Raw genomic sequence first — 24722 nt, forward strand, 5'->3', positions numbered from 1 at the left:
GTTCCTTCTCCAGAATGGGGTCTTGCATGAATTCACATACTCATGAATACGGTTACACTGCAGTACATATACACAACCATGGGAGGTGGCAAGGCTCACCAAAGCAATATACTTACCCATGGAACAGACTCACCCCAAACAACCAGGCTGAATAGAACAGCATGGCTGTCCCGGGACTCTCCTCTGGAATCCCTGTCGACACAGTAGAATTTCGTGAAGGTGTAGATTGACCTCCACGTAGCAGCCCTGTGGATGTCGAGCAGGAGAACACCAGAGCGAAACGCTGTTGTTGCTGCAATGGCTCTAACGGAACAGACTATCAGCCGGCCTGAAAGCGGTCTGTTGGCCAGACGATGGCAATGCATGATACAGCCAGAGAGCCACCTGGAGATGGATTAGACAGGGGATCTTCCTGTGTCCCACAGGTCCAGAAATGACGAAAATCAGAGATGTTTTCCAAAAGTCTTTTGTGTGTACCACATAGAACTTTAGGGTACAAGCAACGTCCAACAAATGCAATGCCCTTTCAGCAGGCGAAGACGGGTTTGCGAAGAAAAGTGGTAAAACAAAAGGCTTGTTGAGATAAAACTCAGACGCAACCTTCGGCATGAAGGTAGGATGAGTTTGCAGAACCACTTGTTTCGGTGAAGGACACAACGGCTGCTTACAGGAGAGAGCTTCCATCTCCCCGGCCCGGCCTGTGCTTGGTGATAGCCACCAGGACGAAGGTCTTCCACGACAGAAACTTTAAAGGGGAACGGTGCATTGGTTCAAACTGAGGCACCATGAGTTTAGACAGGACCACATTCAGTTCCCAAGCCGGGGCGGGAGCCTTCAACAGCGGGAAAGTCCTGAAGAGGCTCCTGAGGAACTCCTTACTGAGCCTGTGCACCCACAGGGAGAGTTTGCCCAGAGACCGTCTGTACCAGGATATGGCGGCCAGGTGTACCTTGACAGATGCATGGGCAAGCATCCTTGGCCAGCGAGAGAAGATACGGGAGGAGCTCCAGAGAAGTCATGCGGAGTGACACCATTTTCGGCACCTAGCACCACACTGAAGCGCTTACACTTATGGCTGTAGCAAGTCAATAAGTCAATGTACAGAGAGAACTGGCCTTGGCTAGGATCTTCATGCATTCCAAGGACAGCGTATAGTATGCAAATTCTAAGGCTGCAGGAGCCAGGCTGTGAGGCTCAGTGACACTAAATCGTGGTGCAGGATTGATCCTCCTTTTCTGTAGAGGAGGTCGGGAATTGGAGGCAGTTGGATGGCTGGAACCACAGACAGGTGGAAAAGGTCAGAGTACCAGATCTGCCTTGGCCACGCCGGCGCAATGAGGATCATCCTGCAGTGGCAACGTCCGAGTCTATTGTTCACATGTAGCAGAAGCGGAAGAGCCCCCTTCCAAGGGAACGAGAAGGCATCCCCCAGACTCCTCTGCTGAGGATATCTGCTTGCAAACGTCTGACACTTAAGAGTTGGCAGCCATCGCAAAGTGGTTGATCTGAGGAAGAGCCCACTGGCTGAAGAGGTGCAACACTTGTGCTTCCTGAAGCTCCCATTCGTGGCAGGAACTTAATCCCTGCTAACAGGGTCTGCAATGGTGTTCTCGACGCCTACCAGGTAAAATGGCAAACTTTGGCATTCGAAACTATGTATTCGAAGCAATGCCTGGATACCAGTTTTATACGACATGAGACATAAAACCATAATTCACATAAAACTAATTTTCAATTGTGCATTTAAAGTAGTCCATCGTGCCTACAATACTAACAATACCTCTTGTCCTAAGAATGGGTTTCAAGTACTGCGATCTGAGGGACTGTAGTTTGCTCCAAGAAAAACCAGGCAGTGCACAACCGTTTCTTCGGCTGGTTTGCGCAGTGGACATGTCCTTGCGTTACCTGTTCTCCACATGCATGTGAATCCGGGTAGTTTAAGAGTGCCCATTCTGAATTCTAGATTAAGGGTTCTCGCATAAGCCAGGGTGATGACATCCAAATATTGCTCGTACCCATAATCCCCTTTGGTTTCAAGGTAAATTGGCCCCAGGCTTAAACGATGGCAAGTGTCCCCAATAGATCTCATGGATTTGTGTAAGATGACGTCTTTGAGCTTTGTCCTCGATCCGCTAACCAATGTATTGGGTTTGGCCAACATTCCTGGGAGTTAGAGCCGCCCGGGCGTCTCCCTCACATGGGGAACACACGGTAGGCTCCCCCCCACTCCTGAGTCAACATGTGTCTCAGGGAGTCCCTATAGCATTCGAGGCCCTTGGTTGTCCACAGCCGGAGCCAATACAAAGCTAGACTGGACGTGACTTGGGCTGCTATTGGGCAATGAATTAGAGCATTGGGTGAGCTCTAAGGTAGCATCAGCAGCTTTTTTTAAAAAACACGCAGATCTGCTACCGTGAGTTTATGAGCTTCAACATGTCCCCATACATCCGCCCCATAGAGGGCCGAGAGGCTGGCCTGTTTTTTATAAAGCTGAAGGGCTGACGATACTGCTCCACCACCACATATATTGTGGAACACCTTGGCTGTACCACTGAATTTTTCTAGGTTTACACATGCCTTTGTTAATTGTGCTGACCATGAGCAGTGTTCTTGAAATCTCAGACCTAAGCAGTCAAAGCAAGGAACCTTCTCAAGTCTACGACCATTTACCATTATATTCACAATGTATTTCTTTGCTTAACTGGGTTTAAAAACGATTGGTTTTGTTTTGTTTTGGTTTAATGTTAAGCCCATTTCTTCACTTCTCCTCAGGAAAGATGCCATTGTGCTCTTGATGCCCACTGGTGATGTTGCTAAAAACTACGGCATCATCTGCAAAAAATAACACTGGTATCTTATCCTTGCCAATCTTTGGTGCATCTAAGCATTTGACCAACAATTCTGCGATTATCTCATCAATAAACAGACAGAATAATATAGGGGGTGAGCAAACACCCATGCCTGACACCACAGGTAACCATAAAGAGACTGTAACCTTCCCACCCAACCCAAAATGTACTACCGCCTCCTTCTCACTGTACAACCTTTTCATGTTTTCAATCAGGTGCTAGGGAATTTGCCTTTTGCAAAGGACACTCCATAGTAGGTCTTGTGGGACTCCATCAATGGCAGTTTGGTGGTCCAAGAAGACCACAGAGTTTCATTCCCTTCAAGGTTATATACTTTTGGGTTAGGACAAATAATCGGCAACACTGATTGATGGTGCTTCTATGTTTCTGGAAGCCTGCTTGAAGTGTGTGTATTATACTATGTCTATCAACCCAGTCTTGGAGATGACCCAGTATTGCCCTTGCAAAAGGTTCCCCGCGTTATCAAGCAGGGATATGGGGCGATAATTTGCAGGTTGACCCCTCCCACACTTTTTATAAATAGGGATGATAACTGTCATTCGACAGGATCTGGGGACCAGCCCTGTGTTGATCAAAGCGTTGAAGATTTTTGTCAGGATTAGTGCCCATACACTGGGCTCATCTTTAAACAAGTCTATGGGAATCTTGTCTGGGCCTGTAGCATTGCCCCCCTTCTGGTGCAATATTGCCTCCAGGACATCATTCATTTCTAGGAAAACATGGGTTGCATTAATAGCAGTAATTGATTATTCTCGCTCTAGCAATTTCCCATATTATTCTCAACTGATCTTCTATCATAGTTCCGAGAAGTGGGAACACCATTCTTCTTGACCAATAGCACAATGCAGATACACCTCCCCTTCTGTGTCCCTGCCTGCAACAAGCTTCCAAAACATTAGGATATCTGAACCTTACCTGCTTCCAAATCCTGAGTCTTCAATGATTTGTCACTCATGCTACAAGGGACACATGCACTCACCTTTCAACCATTGAATCCATTCCAGGCCACCAGAATTTAGCTCTCAATCTCCGCTTGGTCAAACTCTTCCCTATGCAGCCTCTATGTGCAAGTCTTGTGAGTACTTTCCTCAAAGCGGAAAATAGCATTCATCATTTGCTCATCCACTACAATCTCCTCCATCCATATCGACCTATTAAACATCTCCGTTACAGTTGCCCCAGTAAGCCATTCCTCATTCAAATCCTTTTCTTGCTCACTCACCTCCAGTGGTGACCTCGACAAACCACTGCCACCCGATTACACTTTCGAGTGATCTCTTCGACCATAAAATGATAAGCTTGCATTGCCGCCAACCACCTTGCTATTCTCAGGGTCGATCGACCCTCTTGTAGTAAACAAATAAATCAAAGGTTTGTGATCCCTCCTGATCGTGTAAGGAACACCCCACACCAAAGTCCTGAAAAACTTGGATGCCCAATTACCCGCCAAAGCCTCTCTCTCTATGGTAGAAATTGTTCCCTCCGTATGTGACAGGGCCTTGGTGCGAACGCTATTGGTACTTAATCACTTCCTCTGATTTGACTCAACACTGACCCCAGATCTCATGTGCATGCATCTACAGTTACATATGTTTTGTCAGCAGGATCAAATCTATACAGCATGGGCGCATTTGCCACTTCCTCCTTCGTCAGTCTGTGTGGGGTGAGGCGGAAGAGAAAGTGTTCAAACTCCTTCCTCACTTTGAGAAGGTATCGCAACATAGCACTCTTGGCAGCAAAATTCCCTACAAATTTCACATAATAGTCAATCAATCCCAGGAATGATCTTACTTCATCTGTGTTGCCCGGGGATTTCTCTTTGAGAACAGCGTCTACCATTTCTTTGTCAACACATGTCCCAGGCATGATACCTGATGCACCTTAAGTTGAAATGTTTCCCTTTTCATAGTCTGGCCTGCCCCCTCCAGTCTCTGCAACACTTTGTGCACCCTCAGGTCATGCCAGCCTCACTTTTTGCCCCTACCAAAATGTCACCCTGAAAGCATTTAACCCCAGGTACATGCCCCAGCAAATCGTCCATCACCCTCTGGAACACTGCAGATGCTAACCCAAAGGGCATTCTTCTCTATCAGCACGCATCAGGGTGATAAAAGCTGTCGATGCATGAGAAGATGGGTGCAAATCCCTCGAGTTGTACACAGAGCAGCCTATTGCAATAGTCAAATTGAGCATTTACTAATACTCCGCCCACTATAGCCTGCTTGTACGATAGTACGTAGGGTAGAACCTGGCACAGGAGCCAAAGATTATAGAAAATGGACTGCACCTTGGCACCTACCAGAGCCTCACTGATCAGATTCTCTGCCCAGATGCAGCCCAGATTCTTGATCTTGGTGGCAAATGAAGAACCGCTCCCAAACTGTGAGGTGTCTGAGGGCAATTACCTGCTTCCAAGAGAGGTTTCCGGCCCAACAAACCCACCTCAGTTTTCTTGGCATTAAACTGAAGCCAGTTAGCTGACATCCAGCTACTGACCAACTTCCAGACAATCTTTACCTCGAAGGTAGGACTCTTCCACATTACCTATGTTGACAAATACCTGCGTATCAGAGTAAAACTGAAAGTTCACTCTATGCTTCCTCAAGGTGGCCATCAACAGACGTAGATCTAGATTGAATACAAGGGGGCTAGGGAGAATCCCTGCGGCTCTCCACAGGTCTAAACCAGGGGTAGGACACCCATCCTCTCAGTTTGACCTGCTGTTGCCGTCCGGATAGAAAAGATTCAAACCAGGCGATAGCCTGTGTTGAAACTCTTCTGAGCATACTCAGTTGATTAAATAAGATATGGTGATACACCTTATCAAAAGCAACAGAGAGATCTAATTAACCAACAGGGTTACATCCCCCCCGATCCGCCCCCTTGAGGAGATCAACCCACACCAACAGAAAAGCAGTCTCCGTGCCAAATGATGGGCGAGAGCCAGATTGTGGGGGATCTAAGAGCCACTTTTTTTTACGTACTCCTGTAGTTGTACTGTGACTATCCTCAAGTTCTTTACCCGGCCAGGCCAGTGAAGTCCTGCTACTGGTTGGTAGTTATGAAAGGTCTACGGGTACAGATTAGGTTTCTTCAGGAGTGGTGCGACCATAGGAGAGCAAGGTCTTCTTCACAAATTGTGTCATATAAGGTGTAATCTCCACAGCCAGGCATTTAGCCACCCGTGCTGGTAGGGGAACGAGGTAATCATTCATAGGTTTCAACCCTCCCAGCATAGCCTGAATAGTCTCTTCCGAAACTAGTGATCAAAATGAGAAGCAGTCAATATTATTCACTACCCCCATACTAAGGGCACACTGAATATCCTTCCCAACACCAGGTATCAGTGCTTGATTAGCCCATATTTGTTCCTGAATACCCTCAGTTTCATAAATATATATTTTATTTTAATAAGTTGAAAGCATTGACCTGTTCTTAAGACGCCTCAGAGGGCAGAGAAGCACATGTTGGATAGCATAAGTTAGAGATACCAGAATGATTCTCTTGGCTGAATACCAGCTCCAAGAATTATTTTTATGCCAAAATAAATAGAAAATACAAATAAAAATTAGCGTTCCCCCTAAAACTTGTCACTTTATAGTCTATTAACTTGATCCTGACGGATCGCCCACTCGTGACAGGATCGCAGCTCCCTCCTGAGGGAATCCGTGATGGTATTGTGGATCCCAGCCAGGTGAAGTGGAATGAGGAACATCCCCTGAACGAAGGCCCAGTGCCACATCGCTTGAGCTTCCTTGGAGAGAATGGGAGAGCTGGTCCCACCTGCTTCTTGATGTAAAAAAGGCAGTCATGTTGTCTGTAAAAGATATGGACCATGTTACCCTGTAGCTGGGGTTGAAAAGACTTGAGAGCCCAGAACACTACCCATAACTCTAACACATTGATGTGAAGTAACTTGTCCTCCGGTAACCAGATACTTCTGGTGTGGAGTTGCTCTTTGTGCGCCATCCAAACTTCCAGGGAGGCATCAGTTTTGACAGTCACTTGATGAGCCCGAGGGCGAAGGGGCACCCCGAGTTAGGTGCTGCTGATGCTTTCAATGCAGCAGTGATTGCCGAAACTGTGGGTTGAGCGTGATCTTGTCGTTCCAAGAGCCCGACAACTGCTTCCATCTGGCATATAGGAACTCTTGGAGTGGCCTCATGCGCAGCCAGCAGTGAGGCACCAGGAGGAATGCAGGAGGACATAATTCCTAGCAGAGACTAGATCGAGCGAACCGTTGTTACCCTTCGAGCAGGCAGCTGCTGACTTGTGGATAATGGCCTTGATTCTGTCCTCTAATAGAGTACCAAGGCACTGCAAGGTGTCCAGCTAAGAACACAGGAAGAGCGTGTGCTGAAACGGCGATAAGACAGGACCTGGGAAAGTTTATGGAGAATCACAGAGACTTGAGATATTGAATGGTGTCCTTGGTATGCTGCAGAGGGATTTTTTCGTGTAGTCTGCTGACCCTGGGTGAGGCGTGACTGCGGACGGATGCAGAGTCAGAGGCCCTCGCACCTTCCTCCAGCCACGCAACCAACTATCGGTGGCAGTACTTCCTGGTCTTAGAGGAAAACGCCTGGCAGATGGAGCAGCGGGTCCACATTGTGGTTCTGATGCAGGCAATGTATGCATTTTGTGTGGCGATCGTCAACACAAATGTTCTTTATCCTGCACTTAGTGCAGAGCCTAAAGAGACTCTTCTTACTGGCATTAGCCATCACCACATTGAGAGGACCTCCCCAAGAAGTTCTCCACAAGTAGAAGATCCCTGGATGGTCTGGATTTTCACCGGCACGGATCCCCGCTACCGGTTGTCAATTAGGTGAGGCAGCTGAAGAAACAATCAAAAATAGGTCAAAATAGTTGAAAATCAAAAAACAGTATTGTGGGGGATTACCAGGGGTTATATGCAGATTATTTTGATGACCAGTAATGCATCAATGAAGAGTTAGTGTAATGAGATTGCTGCAAGCGCAGCATAGATAGTAGGACCACTGATGTTTTGCGAATGCACAAAACTGGCTATTTTTAGTACAGTATACCTAGTCACCATGTATTGTTGCCCACGCCATCCATTTGGGAGCAGGATGGAAGATGAAGTCATAGTCATCCAATCATGTTTTAGGAAGTCCTTACAAAGGGGTATGTGCTGCATGGGACCACTACGTTGCCTATGTTAGAAATGTTTAAAAGTGAAGGTCCACTAAGTGTGTGATGCAGTGCACGTTAAGCTCCCCTAAAAAGACACAGAAAGCACCCATGGTGGGCTACTATATTTCCCTGAATCGCATTAATGTTGAAGAACTAACACATTTATATGATGTGAATTGTAAAAATAAGTAATTTGAAATGAGAATTGTACAGTTTGACAACAGGCTGGAATGTCCTTTGGAATTAGCTATGGTTAGATTATGTGTTTTGTATTTGAAATTTGAGATTTAGACTTTGTATACATCCGGCCTCAAAGTGTGCACTTGACTATAGCAATTGGCTAGTAATAATTGACCCATGGCGAGTGAGAAATAGTGTGCAGTGGGCATGTAAATAATTGAGAAGTAAAGAGACTTTTATGCATGGCCAATACCTTGCAACTTGAAATTATTATGCCTCTCAAATTATACACATTCTTTGATCATCTTTATTCAAATGTATTCGGTCAGGTATATCTAGAACCATTACTCACTAATGCAAAACAAAGGGGTTTTGGAAAAGGGCAGTTGAAAGCTTCTAAATAAGTGAGTGAACAGAAAACATTACACTGCTAGTAAATATGGTTGTTACTTATGTCTCCCCTAGAATCAGGCTTAACAATGTTTAAAAGTTGCAATCTATCTCAGGAGACAGACCTTTGTCTCAACAAATGAGGATGTCGTCCAAGGTTCAGTGCATATCTGTTTTCCCATGTTCCAATGCACATGCAAGCCTTCTGCTTTATTAAGATTCAAATATACAAATTCAACATGCACAATCCCAGGTACAGCTTTGGATAGTTACCGTCTTTCAGCTCTTGAATGTCTCGCGGTTGCACGAAATCCGGTTTAACAATTTCAAACCACCAGAAGAGCTCCGCAATAAAAACCATAACATTGGGCTAGAAAATAAATCAGATTCATTTAGTCAGGTGGATTTCTTAAACTTGATCTTAGCTGAAGTCTAAATATATAATAGTATGCCTTACCTTTAGTACCATAGGAGAATACAACATGTCTTCCAAGGTGAGATAAAAGCATTTGTTTAGATATTCATTTGAGAATTCTCTTAGAAGCTGAATATTATACAAGCTGTCAGCAATGGAGGTCACTTCTTTCAAACAGATATCTGGGGGGAAAAACAGACCACTTTCATCATCTGCTAAAACTAAAACCCAATCATATGTACAGTATAAATACATATCAGGGTATGCAATACAACCCCAATGAAGTCCCCAAGACATACTGCATGCGTTGTTTCACTGGAAGGAGCCTCACATAGTGATAGTCAGCAAGCAAAGCATTTGCATGGCTTTTCTAGGTCATGCACATAAAACATTATTACCACTGTGTCATGGTGTCGCAGTGTCAGGGCTAGGTGGAAGGACAAATGATGCACTTAAATGTCTCTTTAGACCTGAATCCCACATTGTATACACACATTATATAAATCGCCACTTACTAACCCAATTCAGGAAGGTGGAAGGAAATTATAGGATTGTGGAAACACTTTGTTAAAGGAATACACCTCTTTCTCTATTGTGGACCTAAACATATTGGGGCACTAGTCTTGAACTTAAGATCATTTGCATTTTAATGCAATCATAAAGAAAAAGGAACTAGCCTGCGTGTGAACCCAAACTGCAATGTAAATAACCCTGATTCAAAATACTTCTAATCCCTTATTCATAGATGACCACAATGAAGTCTCTGGGTTTGATTATTTATTAACATAATCTTATGCAATGGAATTGCTATGGCACGGTGCCGTCAATTGCATGGTCAAAGACTGCCCATAAGCCAATACCAAAGAACAGTATAAAGTGCAACTGAGCCAACACTCATACATTTTCTGAGCAACATCTATAGCGTACAATCTGGTAAATAATTTCCATTTGGTAACAAGGGGCAACGGATGGGACAATACTGAAATTATCATACTTTAACATTTCAAGCAGATGTCTTCAGAGATGGATTCAATGTGCATTTGCACCAAAGAAAATAAGAATGTGATGGCCTTCATGCAACACTTTTTGTTGGGATCACTTTTTAATATTTTGCATTTTCCACATATTAATCTTTTAATTTTTAACTTCAAAAATGGTGTGATCCTCCTGTTTCATTGAAGATTTAAAATACCTAATGCCTGACGGTCATCTCAATACTAATGCATCTTCCCAGATGGACTGCTTCAAACTAAGTCGAAAGTGGCAGTGTGAAGCCACAAAGCTGAAGGCTGCGCCAATGTGTTCCTAATAACAATGGCACTTGTAGATAACCACAGGCACCAAGGTATTACTCTTAACTAACTTCTCCATTTATTCTAAATCATTGAAAAATGAACCCCCCGCCCACCAATTGCTGCTGACCACATCTTCATTATTCCAAAACGGTGTTGCTCTTCATCTTAGAAACAGCCATTTGATAAAGTTGAAAGGACTGGGATAGTGTGGCTGTGGGCTGCTCATGGAGATCCTGTTGGTATTTCTAAGACCTAAGTGCTTTTTGGCTTTCACCTATTACCCATTACCTTAGCTATTGTTTTAAAATGCATAGGCTATGAAGGAAGGCGTTGGTTCCCTACTTCAGAGCTTTCACAGCACAGAAATAAAATACATGTGTAGCGCAGAACATAACAGTTCCTTATTTTGGGGGTGGCAAACCTCCACAGGTCCTGCTAAAGGTTTTATAAAGTAGACAACACAGTGCTTCCTGACTGGAAACAATTGAAGTACTTAATACAGTAGACTTCAAATGTATTATCAAAAACACACATGTTAAAAACAGCTGCAGAAAAGAGAAACTCATCCACCCAGAAATGGCTCTCTGGTATCCAAATCACAATTCTGAAACCATAAATGCAGGTAGAAAGCACAGATGCTGGAAACTACTTGTCCACTTACCATCCAACTTCATATGTTCTGGACAATAGTAGTGTATGGCAGCCAAGAGGGCAGCCCCATCACTAGTATCTTTCATGAGATCGTCCAGTAATGGGAAGTAGGGCAACTGCCTGCTGGAGGGGTGGTCTCGCCTGTAACGTACCTAGAGAGGAAAAACAAACATCTGTAAACAGTCAATTAATTTTTACAGGTTTTATCAAACTGCACAAGCCTGTGTTTTGAAGAATTTCCATCATATACCAATTCTAATATGAATCCACATACTGCAGAGGCAACACAACCAGTTTTGCAGTGTCCTCCTTTTTACTAGAACACATTTGTAGCAAATGTCTTCTTATTCTATAACTTTATTATCCAGCTCAAGAACACATTTAATCCAGAAATGTGTAGAATGCTAAACAACCCACAGCTCTGCACATTAAAAATGAATACAGTGCTGCAAAGTAAATGGTATAGGAGGATGGCATTTCTACAGAACACGTTTGCTGATGCAGATTCCATTTAGAAGTAAATCCAGCCGCCATTGCTTTCACATCATAACACCTCATACTAAAGCAAACACGCATGCACATTGCTGAAGGACTTCTGGACTTTCCAGACCACCCCCCCCCCGTTGACCTAGTATTGTATTGTTTTTTTGTATTGTTTATTTATTTATAGAGCGCACCGGGCCATCAGGCATCTGGCCACTTGCAAAGGTTTAGGTTACAGATGCATAAGCAAAGATAACAAATACAGTATAAGACAATATACAGAAACAATTTACAGGCATATATGAATGTGCAGGATAAGTACAAAATATACAACATATAAACAGTCCATGGGTGAGGACATCTGTGGTCATTAGCGTGCAACCATTGTTTACCCTTTCTCCCTGTCTTCAAAACCAGTGTTAAGGAGTCTGGTATAGAGATCCAGAGTTGTGCTGCCAAGACTGGAAAGCTGGATCCTCCTGCTTTTTTAAGTTTGAAGTTTGGGATTCTGATGCAGTTAGAATGTGCCTTTCTAATAGGTCGTTCTGATTGGTTAGGTTTATAGGTGGCTTGTTATTGAGGCATTTGTATGTCAGGTTTAGTGTTTTGTACTTAATTCTATCTTTAATGGCTAGTCAATTTATAGATTGTCTTTCGTGAGAGATATGCTGGCTTTTAGGGATGCCTAGGGCAGTCCATAGAGCGTTGATTTGGAGGGTTTGGAGTTTGTTAGTATTGTGATTGCTAGTGCCCAAGTAAAGTGCATTGTAGCAATCCAATTTAGATAGGATTAGTGCCTGTGCAATAGTAATGCAGCTAGCTGTGGTCAAAAATGGTTTACATGCGTAGATCAGTTTGCAGGTGTAGCTAGTTGCAGAGGCTGTGGCATTTACTTGCCTGTTAAGATTGAGTGCCGAGTCCAGGTAAGACTGAATGAGGGCAGACTGCTTTTATTTAATTGTTGTGTTCACTGATTTGTGATATGGCCACCAGATGCCAAATGTTATAGCCTACGTGTTAGAGGGCTGATATGTGAATTAACCAAGTACTGCATCCCCTGTGTATACTGCCTGTTTCCTTCCACGTATAAAATAGTTACAGTTTCACAAAGGAGTGACTACTCAACAGAGCACACTTTCCTCTAAACTTAGGGCATGATGCTCTGCACCATTTCTATACAATAAAAAAAGCGAGTCACATGCTCATGCACTGCCTTTATAAGACCTCCATTGTGCAAGCTTCCCCTGCCCCATCCATCATTACTATTAAGATCATGAGACCAATGTGAGGAAGCAGGAGAGACAGGTGGATGTAAAGGGACTATGGACGCGGAGTACAGTTGTCACTTCAGTACGAGACTCATACTTGCCATCCCTTTTTACACACACTTGCGGGAGATTAACCACACTATGCAAAGGGGGATGCAAAAGTACCAGAAACAATCTGTAGATGAACGCCCAGCAGTCAACCAAACATGTTCCTGCCTGAACTAAGAATCAGTTCTTTAATTTGAATCTGAAGAACAGTGTTTGCAGACTGAATAAGGAGTGGGCCCTCATGGCCACCTAGTTTTGATGTACCTATACATGGGATTTATAAAACATGAACCTAGCTGACAAGCAACAAAGCGCTGTACATAGGAAACACATGCATGGGATTACAAGTAAGGGTGCAGCAGTAGTAGAAGAGGTGGAATGGAAAGGGGGAGCGGGCGGACTCCAGAAGGGCACAATTACGGTTGAGTGAAGTGATCAGTGATTGGCTAGATGGTCTTTGAATAGTAGGGTCTTCTGTAATTCCCTGAAGTGGAGGGGGCTAGTCTGATTTGGGATCTTGTTCTAAAGACAGGGTGCACAGCAGGAAAAGGCAAGGTTTCCCATTTTCACATCTTGCGCTTCTTTCTTTCAAGCCTGCCAATGAGGTGGGTTCTGGTGGTGGACTGGCCTCCGGAGATGGTGGGTTTCTCGGCTAGGTACTGCAGTGTTTTGGTTGTCATTGCTGCGTAGGTGATACAGGCTATCTTGAACATGGTACGTGCTAGAAGGGGTAGCTAGTGCAGCTCCTTGTGTATGGGGGTGATCTGTTAACATTTTCTTAATCCTCTGATAAGGTGTGCTGCAGCGTGCTGTACTGCTGTAAAAGGGGCCATGGTGGCATGTGTGACTCCTAAGAGAATGATTCTGGTCTTTGAATTTCAGGTGTTGACATCCAGGCTTTAAAAAAAAAAAAAAAAATTATAATGGCAAGGTTTATTTTGCCCATAAAGCGGCATCACATTACACCTTTTTAGGCAGCAAATACTGAAGGAAAATCCTCTGAGCCCAAATGAGTAGTGCTGATTTATCAAGAACCGTGGCAAACGGAGGGGACAGCCTAGATGCAATAGACTGTTTATAGAGCAGAGGATGTTGGGAGTCTTATTAAGGAATTATTAGCTATGTGTGTCCTTTGGTACCTGATGAGACCCTCCTTCCGAGTGAAGCTTTTGATACATTTAGAGCATTTGGGACACTGAAAAGGCTTGCCGCCCACATGTGTTCTCTGGTGACCGATCAAGTGGTGTTTATGGCTGAAGCTTTTGTCATATTAAGTACATTGATATGGTCTCTGCCTAGAATGGGTTTTCTCATGAGAAATCAGCTCTATCTTCTGGCTGAAACTTTTGTTGCTTTCTTTACACTGATAATGAATGTTATCAAGGGCCAGGTGAGTTTTCCTTTTTTGATGTTCTATAAAACTGAAGTCCAGATTTAAACCTTTCTCTCGTTCCGGTGATGCATACGGTTCCCATCTCTTCTGTGTGGTTTCATGACATAGATACACTAGTGCATTTGACAGATTACTCTCGCAAGCATTGTGCATCTCTGATTCCTCCATGTTGGGGATTCCATTATGTAAATCAGACAGTGTGTTGTTGACAAAACCACTTTCACATTTACTGAAATTGTGTCAGGTGATGCAACTGATCTTTAGTTAAAGCTCCATGTCATCTGCATGTTGGCAAACTGCGACGTCCATGTTTGTGAGGAGTTTCCGTGGAGTTTCCATAGTGTCTCCATGCAGAGGTTGAAGGACGAGGGATATGAGGTGGCCTTTTGTAACTAGGTTGCTTGGCGTTGTAGGGATCTATAGGAGCCATCTAGAGAAATTGGTGCCTGTTGGAGGCAGGAGGCAAACCACTGCAGGATTGTTCCATAGAAGTCATGCCCGTGGTGAGGATGTTGAGGATGGCTCGATGGCCAACGGTATCGAAGACAGGAGAGAGGTAGCAGGGGTCGTATTTGTCCAAGATGAGTAGAGAGTAATCAATAACTTGGATGGTGGAGGTCTCTGTTCTGCATCGCGGTAAGAAACTGGTTTGGTATTCCTGCAGGAATTTCTGGCAAGTGATACTTTTGTGTAAGTGGAGGGTAACAGCCTTCGTTTTGGAGAGGAAGGGTAGGTGCATGATGGGGTGCCAGTCGGCCAAATCATCCAGGTCGAGTGTGGGTTTCTTTAGCACAGGAGGATCTATCCTGTTTTCCGTGCATCTGGGAAGGTTCCTTTTGGGAGAATGTGCATTGATGATGTTGAGAAGCGGTGTGACTGCCTATATTTGTGACAATCTTTGCAATGGAGGAGGGGGGTCTCATCTTTGTATGTGATTGATAAGAAGCCTGCCAAGGTGTTGGCCAGGTCTACTTGAGTACTTGTCCTGAATTTGGTCCATCTTGTTATTTAGTGGGCCGTTACGTGCAAGATGTATGGTCAAGTATTGCCTTATCTGGTCTATCTCGTATCTGAAGAAGTTGGGATTTACCAGTGTACTGAAGTTTTGCGACGTCTAGCAGGTAATTGATGAAGTGCTTCACAACTTGGAAGGCTGCTGTGCTCTCATTAGATTCTTCGATGATCGCTGTGTGTAGAAGTTTGCTTTGACTTTAGTGATGAGTGCCCGACTTTAGTGATGAGTGCCCTATGTGCGGAACAGATAATTCACTGAGTGATGAGGTTTTCTAGTTGGTGGAATTTTCTACAGCATTTTTGTTTTGTGTGCGCGTATGGCGCACTTACTGTACCAAGGTGTGGGGTGCTTACATTTGTGGAATCAAAGTTTCAGCAGTGAATTAGAGTTGGTGGTCTCAGTTATAGTGTGGTTAGGGGCACCAAACTGGGTGTTGACATTCTCCAGGTGGTTGGACGTGACCAAGGTGAGAAGGCTTCCTTCCAGTGCATCCATGGGGAAGATGGATGCCTGGTCTGTCCATTCTAAAGATGTTGGTGGGGGGCATACAATGGCAGGAGAGATGGTAAATACCTGGTTGAGAGCGCTGCCTTTCTTGTGGGTTGGCTCTGTGACATGTTGCTTGATATCAACGGTATCGGGCAGTTTAGAGTAGTATGTCTGAGGAAGTAAGCTTGACTCCCAGGTCCTTGACAACCGATACAAGAGATGGACAAGGGCCAAGAGAAGGAGGCCAGAAGTCTGAAGTCCAAAGAGCCGAAGCAGAAGGACCCACCACCAGCACACCGGTCTTGTCCCCATTCAATTTTTCCCTGTTGTCCCGCATGCCGTCTCCCACGGCTTCCAAACAGGCCTGAAGGCTAGCTGCTGTTTCCTGGATAGACAAGTCAAGCCGGACCAGAATCTTAGTGTCATCAGCATAGGAGTAGCAGCGGAAGCCGTGAGAGAAGATGATCTTGGTCAGAGGTTGAATGCATACGTTGAACACGACCGTGGTAACGGAGGACCCTTGACGAACACCACACGTGATGACCGTTGCCGTGGACAGAAAAGGTGGAAGAGAAAGTTTGGCAGCGAGCGGTCAGTAAGATAAGCGACAACCAAGCCAGGGCGATGCCCGAGAGGTCGGCCCCCGCCAGGCGATCCAGCAGGACCCCATGGTCAATGGTGTCAAACGCAGCCGACGGATGGTGTAACAGCAATGCGCTGACACCACCTCCATCCAAGGACCAAGCCAGATCGTCCACAATGGAGACCAAGATACTCTCGATCCCATGACCTGGTCGGATCCCTGATTGCGAGGAGTGAAAAAACAAGGATTTTTCCAAAAAAGAGCTAAGTAAAGGCCAGACCAAAACGCTCCATAAGTTTCATAGGAAAAAGTTTAAAAAAAATACGGCGGAAATTAGAAAAAACAGCAGAATCAAGAAAAGGCTTTTTCAACAGCAGAATCACAAGGAGGGGATAACACCAGTGTGAAATGACAGGTTAACACTAAACAGATGGACCAACTGGTGCAGAATGTCTTATATCAGCATCAACGTGATAGGATCCTGCAGAGAGGCTTATTTTAAATTAGAAATCGCCATTGATGCTTCACTGGAGGGAAACGTGGACCAAGAGCTGACTGGCAGAGAAGCCGGAGAGGACAAACCTGATTGAAGAGGCAGGCACGAGGAAGAAGGTGAGTAGAGCAAAGGGAAAATATCAGCTTGAATTGTATTGATTTTCTCGAGAAAAAGTAGATAAAGTGTTGCAGAGGTGCTGCGACAGAAGAATGGGCACAGGAGTCGTGGACAGATCCTTTGAACGATTGATGGAAACACCAATGATAGTGGCATTGTGGGCTTGCTAAAAAGCGGCGACAGCCCTATGAAACTGAGCTGTCACTTAGGTGAAGGGTCATAAAGCCGCCTTCAGCTATGCTCAGCCTGACGGCGCTTCAGGCGAAGTAATCGAAGCTCTCAGAAAACCATAACTGAGAAGGGCGAGAGGAGGACCTAACTGTTTTCAGAAGGGCAAGAGTGTCAGCAACCATAATCAGTGTATCCAAAGCTGCAAAATCCAAGGGATAAGCTCCTGGGTGCTGGGCACATATAAGTGTGGAAACATCAGAGCGTAAAACCAAACACCAGCCGCACCTAGCAAACGCCTGGGCGTGGAACGCCCCCTAATGCAGAGAAATCTCCCAAGAAAAATGGGACTATCAAATGGTCAGTCCATGGCACTGGGAAGGGTGGGAAGAGCGGAAAGGCTGTAACCTCCAAGGGCTGGTAGAATATAAAGGTCAAGAGTATTGCCTAACCCGTGAGTGGGACTTGTTATTCCCAGAGTGAAAGATACCTCATGCATAGCAGAGATAAAACTTGAGACTTTGAGTTGGCCAGATCATTTACTTTTAAATTGAAATCTAGAATCACAAGGTGTGCATGCCTAAGATGTAGGTCCGCCGCCAGATCTAGAAAAGCATCACAAAAGGATGGATCCGATCCCGGGAGACGATACACTAGCAAAATATGTATACGAAAGGTGGGAGGTACTGCAAAGCGTAACAACATGGATTCCATTTTTATCTTGTGGCTAAGAGCAAGTAAAACCCCAGACAACATGCCACAAAACACATCCAAACTGACTTCTTACACATAAAAAAAGAAAAACCACTCCCCATCACCCCATCCTTCTCCTTGCAAGTACTTTCTAAGCAACTAGACATGCCTGCATCGGCTGACATTGTGGAGATGGCAGCAGCGAGGACTTCAAGGCAATCATTCTCAAGATGCAAAATGGTATTGCCTCCATTGGGCAGAAATTGGACTTCCTCACAGAAAGGGTGGAATTCTCTATTAGAAAGCTACAACAAATATGCTTCAGGATGGGTGAGGGCGAACAGCATATCAGAACCATTAAGGAAAGAGTCTGGTGACTCGAATCCTCCATTGCATCCCTCAAGAAAGATCTTGCTGCAATGACTGCAAAGTGTGGTAACCTTGAAAATTGCTCCAAAGTGATAGCTACATGATCAGTTTTTCAGAGTTCAGAACAACCAATCCAATATAGATCCTCCTTGAAGAACCTCTTCCTGAGATTTTTGGAAGTCCAGTCTTCTCGACGCGTTTTGAGGTGGGGAGGGTAAAGATGTGCAGTACCCCACCTGGTATCTGGTGTTCCATGAAGGCCCGTCATGGGCAGGATTTTCAACTATAATGGTAGAGAATACCCCAACGCAGCAGGAGACTAGGGTGACCTCCAATACCAGGTAGCTGAGATCCCCATCTTCCTAGACTACAGGCATTTATTATTTTATTTATTTTTTGGGCTTTTGTATGGCGCCTAAACACAAGTGTTTCCAGATGCCACAAGACCAGTTGGGGAGGGTGAGGGACACAGGAAAGAAGAACAACAAACTGTTATATATGCCTTGTGACAATCCTACCGTGCAAGTGCAAGACAAGGTGGTAAGTGCAGGGGTGGGGGCTAGAGGAAGTAGTGCAGGAGTGTGGAGCTTAAAGGGAGTGGGGGTGGGCAAGTACTGGGGGGGACAAGTCGGCAAGGGCCAGGGAAAAGCGGGGAAAGGGTGGATGAGTGCAGTGGAGAGGTGGACCACGTTAGGGCTAGTCTGGGGAAGGGAGCCCGAGAGCAAGTGCTGGCAAGGGATGCTTGGGGTGAACTAATGGGGGGGTGTGGTGGTCTGGCCCCAGTGCGACTCTGAAGGGACCAGGCCCCACTCGCAGCAACAGAGGGGGCGTTAGCAAGGGAGGGTAGAGGGAAGGAAGAGGAGAAAAAGAAGAAGGTCTTGAGAAGTTTCCGGAACATAAGAAGATCCGGCTCAAGTTTGAGGGGGGCAGGAAGGCTGCTCGAGAGGGAGGAACCAGCCAAGGAGAGGGATCTACCTCCCACTCTGCTTGGAGAAAAGTATGACCTGCAGAAAGTTGGAGCCAGGGGACTGAAGGACTCTGGCAAGGAGGAATTTAGGGGGAGAAACCTGGATGTAGAGATGTCACAGGCCCCAGACAGCCTTGTGGATGATGCAAAGGGTCTTGAATTTGATGCTTGCGGTCAACTGGAGCCAGTGGAGAGATTTTAGGGCTGGAGTGATGCGGTCCCTGGGCTTGAGTCCAGGATAAGTCTTGCAGTCCTATTCTGGATTAGTTGAAAGGGGCAAAGGGAGGAAAGCGGCAGATTGAGGAAGAAGCTGTTGCAGTAGTCCAGCCTAGAGAGAACACAGGCTCTGGAGAGGTTGAGCTTCTGGGGGAAAGTGAGGAAAGGTAGAATGCCCCTTAGGAGGTGAAGCTTAAAGTTGGACTTTTTGGCAAGGTCAGAGATGTGTGGAGAGAAAGAGAGGAGTCAAAGATAACCCGATGTGTTTTTTGCCTCAAAAGTGGGTGAGGGTAAGGAACCCAAGGAGGCTGGCCAGAGAGTAGGGTGTTTGGGGGGGGGGGGCAAGGGGCATGCATCCCATTGAGAAGGATCTCTGTCTTACCGGCATAAAGTCAGAGATCATTGGCAGAGCACCATGCCTGAATAGCAGTCAGGCAGTCAGGTATGAGGGGGAGGAGGAAGAGGTTGGCAGCTTGAAGGAAAGCTGTGTCTTCTGCATAACACTGGAAATGAGAGGAGAAGGTGGAGATCAGGTGGGCCAGAGGGGCCAGGTATATGTTGAAGAGCCCTGGGGGACGCCACAGGTAGGGAGTGAGGTGGAGGAGAGAAAAGGAACCATTTGCACTTGTGAGGGTACGTTTGAAAGGAGGGAGGGCAGCCACGCGAATGCCCTGTCCATGATGCCTAGGGTATCATGGAGACGGTTTATGAGGATGGAGTGGTTGACTGTGTCAAAGGCAGAAGAAACATTGAGGAGGATCAGAACGGAGGGAGTGTTTGGTCGAGGTTAGAAAGCAGGTCTTCTCGGGTGTTCAGGAGAGCAGTTTCTGTGCCTCTAGATGGCCTAAAACCAGACTGGTGGTCATAGAGGCAGCCAGCCATTTCGGTGTGGAGGGTCAGTTGGGGGATGACCAGCTTCACCACGAGTTTGGCCAAAAAAGGGGTGATAGAGATAGGGCGATACTTAGCCGGGCAAGAAGGGTCAGACAATGTCTTTTTTAGGAGAGGGTGCACAAGATAGTGCTTAAGGGGTTGTGGGAAAGAGCCAGAGTCAAAGTAGTACTTGCAGAGGTCCGCCAATGCTGGGGCAAGAGAGGCATGTTGTCCTTGATGGTTCTGGAGGAGCAGGTGGGCACCTGTTTAGAGGACACTTTCATAAAGCAGACCACTATAGAGATCTCGTCTGGCGAATGGGAGAGAAGGAGAGTATGGGGGGAGGGGGCAAGGGAGGCAAGATAAGGGAGGGGGGAGGAGCAGATGGCAGAGAGGACAGGATGTCCATAGTTTTGAGGAGAAGTGGGCGGCCAGTGCAGTGCAGAGGACCGACAAGTGAGTAGGAGAGGAGGAGACTGCAGTAGGATTGGCAAGTTCCTTGCAGATTTTAAAGAGCTCAGCCGTGTTATTGGTGGCTCCATAGATGCAGACTTCGAAATGAGCCATCTTCTTGGAGCAGATGGTGAGACGATATTGCCTTTGGAGTAGGCGGCAGGCCAATCCGTCACAGGATGAGCTAGATGCCTGCCACTTCCGCTCTACAGCTTTACACTTGCGTTTCAAAGCTGCCAGGTCGAAATCATACCAAGTGTTGCATTTGGAGGCAGGCTTCATGCGGATACTCATGACAGGGGCAAGGACATCCAAGGTGTTAGAGATAGAGAGATAGAGGTTAGCTAGAACAGACTCAGAAGGAGAGTCCAAAGAAGGGGATGGAGGAGGGATGAAGGAAGAGGTAAATGCAGCAAATGACATACACTTCATCGGTCCAATGCCGGAGAAGGAGACTGGCATTGCGGGCGGAGGCATCGTCAGGGGACCAGGGAGGTCAAGGTCGGAAGAGAGGAGGGAGTGGTCAGACCAGGAGAGAGGGGTAGTAAGAGGGTTGGAGAGCGGGACAGAGTCACAGAGGTCGTAAATGAGTACAGAAGCCCCAACCGGAGAGTTGAGATCGATGTTTGGATACCTTTGGGTCAGGAGGCAAGAAGAGAGGTCAGGTCTGCCCATTCAGAGAGGAAGAGGGAGGTTGGTCCAGGGGCCTGTAGATGGTAGCAAGAGTGAGAGAGAAGGTAGGCGAGGTGGATAGCATGCAGACTAGGCTTTCAAAGGATGACTGGGAATGACAGAGGCAGGAACCCACTCAGGGAAGATCAGAGCCACTCTGTTGCCAGGTCGGGAGAGCCTGGGCTTGGATAGGATCTTGTAGCTCTCATGGATAAGAGTGTCAAAAGCAGTGACGAACTGGCCTTGAACCACATCTCGGTGAGAGCAAAGACGTCAAGGTCTTCAAGGAGGAGACAGATGTCAGAGGTGTTTGATAGCAGATCAAGAGTTGAGGGTAGCTAAGTAAAGTTGGTTGCCCCCTTAAAATGATTTTCAGGGGGACCAGGGATGGCGTGCCACCATTGGGGGCCGGGGGCTAAGGGAGATGAGGGAAGGAGGGGTGGCAAGAGAGCGGGCAGTTGAAGAGAGATGGAAGACACCTGTCAACAAAGAGGAGGTTGGGCTGGGCCTTTTTAAATCCTCCAGAACATTTAACAAAGAAGCCAAATGTGTTGTGTTATTGGTGGCCAGATTAACAAATCTTTATAAAGATAAGGTACATTTATTTCTCTATCCAGCAGTAGCATCAGATTTTGTAAACTGGAACAGTCACAAAGCCAGCCCTCCACTTTGAATCCAGGCTTCAATAGGTAACGTTTTTAAACTGCAATCGTCAACTAAAGCTTTGTCTTATTACATTGTCTTAGCTGTCAATCACTTCAATATGACTCGTGGTCCCAAAGTCCACGTTCTGAAACAGTTTGATTTTGTATCTGGCATAAATGCTGTATAAAGGCCAGGTCTGCCTACTTCAGGCTACAAGTACCTAGCTTCCCCCCATCGTGTGTACCACTAATTTCTGTTCTTAATCACTTGACTGTCATTCAGCTTAGGTTTATTTTACAGTTATGTTCCTTCTAGGGTCAAAATTAAGACTGGATAACCAGGAGCTAAAAGCAACTCTTTGGTATCCAGCATTACCCAATGACCAGGACCTACCACTGGTGAATGAGGAGCTAGTACATAGCCTTCCGCAAATCTAACTTCCACATCAGATGGAAACATTTTGTCTATTATTTATGACCCTTTATGTTTAAAAAGTTATATATGTGTGTCCAAAAATGTATTTATAGATTGCCCCAGATGCAGAGAGTTACATTCACATAGATGTTTGTTCAGCATCAGTTGGCCTGGGAAGTCAAAAGTAGCTCCTGCCAGCTGTTGGTGTGAACCTAACCAGGCTCTTCGAGGCTATGAGCAGGAGCTAAATAGCTCCCAACAGTATTACCCAAATTGACCTTTTACAATTGACCTGTTGTCCTATTTGACCTAATTATAGTGGTCCTAATTGACCTTCTGCACAATTTACCTTTATATTATTTTTGTTATTTTATATATGTATTGGGTTGGTTTTGGATTATAAATAATATAAGGGGATTGGGTGGAGGGTTGCGGGGGAGTTTTGGATTGGGTGGGGGGGTTTCCCCGTGCCTATATGTCCTAATTGACCTTTTAAATTAGGTCAATTCTCCCGAGGTCCATTCTCCAGAGGTCAATTGTGAAAAGGTCAATTAGTATACATCCCTCCCAACTCCACTCCATTTCGAGCACTGCCCTTGATCATATGATTTTTCACACTCCCCATTTGCAGAAATGTCCTGAACATGGCATTAACAGCTTACGTCTGCTGAGTAGTTCAGAGGGGTATGAGGATCAATCTTACCTTTGTTCTTTGTCAGGTAGGTGGGGTGGAAAAATATTGTTTTTCGCTGCAAGACTCTTTAGTCATGGGCTTCAGGAGATGATGTGCAATGCCTGTGTCAATTCATCTGTAGTTGCCCATAGGGCAGAGGTCTGAACGGTCTAGATGTTTTGGATTATAACCCCCCCCCCCCCCATCAGCCCTACCAAGCACAGTGGAGAGGTATCATGGGAGTTGTAGCCCAAAATATGTGCAGCGCTTCGGGTTTCAGACTTCTATAGTGGACCGTGGAAGGCAGGATCCAGACAGAATCCTGCCACCAGCTCTTGAGCTCAAAACCCACAATGTTCATGGGATAAAACATTTAAAAAAATCAGGAACTCTAGAAGGGTCTAGTCATAGGTCCACCATAACACGGTTAGTGTCCTCACACTGCCATAAGCACTCACCTCCCAGAGCACAGTATTGCCAGATGCTGGGGGACCCGTAACTTTTCTCATCTTTTACTCTAAGGCGAGGGGGTCACCACATTTCTTCACATTAATTTTGGCTATAAACTCCATAAGGTAGTTTGGATAGCTCTGCTACCAGGTGGGATGCAACCCTCCTTGTCCCAATGTCCCATTGTTTTTTTTATTATATATGCCCCCGACAACACCCCCAAATTGTTGAAGATATAGGTGTACTTCTACATAAGCTCCCATATAATGGTATGGTGTGAAAATGAAATTTATATCTAGCTTAGCCATTGACCATATGCACAACAGATCCTCATCCAGAAACCTGACCTTTCCTATAACTAACATGTAACCTAAATGAGTATGTGGATCTGGTTGCTCTATTGGGACACATGGGGCAGCGAGTATCGTGAATTCACATTTTTCTTGCATCTTCATAACACCTCCTCCAGGAAATTGTACTCCTCCCACGCCTTGTTTGGCCAAGCCCTTCCAGCACAACTCTCCCAAGGACTTCCATAGACCACCATACTCTTCTGTTGTATCTACCAGTACAAGATGTCCTACATCATGTCACAAAAATTCTATAAAAAAGGACTGAGACCTAGCCATCAGGCGCTAGCAGACAGTGCAAATTATGAAAATCCGTTTGTTCGCTTGTTGAAGCGGCTGTGGGAACAATGCAGTAAACCGTGCAATCTGTTTATTCTGGCTCTCAACATACTTCTCCGTTTTCTGCACTCTAATTAAAGCTCATCTTCTCGTTCGTGGCATTTTCTGGACACAGTTAATACACCCTTCGACCCTGCTCCTGCTACACAGATTGTATTGATAAAGTTATTGACTTGGTATTTTCGCATTTCGCTACACCAACCTTAATTCTTTATCATGAAGTGAGTGTCTCCAGTTCGGTTGTGTGCCTACAGTTTTCTTGGACAATGGAATATATCTGCTGCTTTCTCTGGGGTTCTGTACTGTTGTCCCAGGCTTGATGATTCTGCGCTATAATCCATCTTCAGATTTTTCAGTTGCCACTGGATAGTCAATGTATTCTTGGCAAGTAAGAAATGGTGTGCTTTGCATATCTGGACAACTGAGATTAACTGGTAATGCACGACCAGTAGCCTGCAACTTCACATTTGTACCACTGCTCGAATCTGACTGGATATCCTGATTATGTGTACTTGCAGAGACTCTTGACCCGAGATGAATTGTGAACTTTGTGCGATTTTACATTATTTGCTGCAGTGTGCTGGACTTCT

The 24722-nt window shown here is 45.6% G+C and overlaps 1 protein-coding gene across 5 annotated transcripts in view; it reads right to left on the reverse strand.

Moving 5' to 3' along the window:
- Positions 1-24722, reverse strand: part of CAMSAP1 (calmodulin regulated spectrin associated protein 1) — a 1201485-nt gene that overhangs the window by 588523 nt on the left and 588240 nt on the right. For all 5 annotated transcript variants that reach the window (XM_069609553.1, XM_069609551.1, XM_069609554.1 and 2 more), the window contains 3 exons: positions 10969-11110; positions 9055-9194; positions 8871-8967 (listed from right to left, as the gene is read on the reverse strand). In XM_069609553.1, the coding sequence (XP_069465654.1) occupies positions 8871-8967; positions 9055-9194; positions 10969-11110 (379 nt within the window). The remainder of the gene's footprint in view (positions 1-8870; positions 8968-9054; positions 9195-10968; positions 11111-24722) is intronic.

The sequence above is a fragment of the Ambystoma mexicanum genome, chromosome 8 (assembly GCF_040938575.1).
Source record: "Ambystoma mexicanum isolate Mex_15411 chromosome 8, UKY_AmexF1_1, whole genome shotgun sequence".
Lineage (NCBI taxonomy): Eukaryota > Metazoa > Chordata > Amphibia > Caudata > Ambystomatidae > Ambystoma > Ambystoma mexicanum.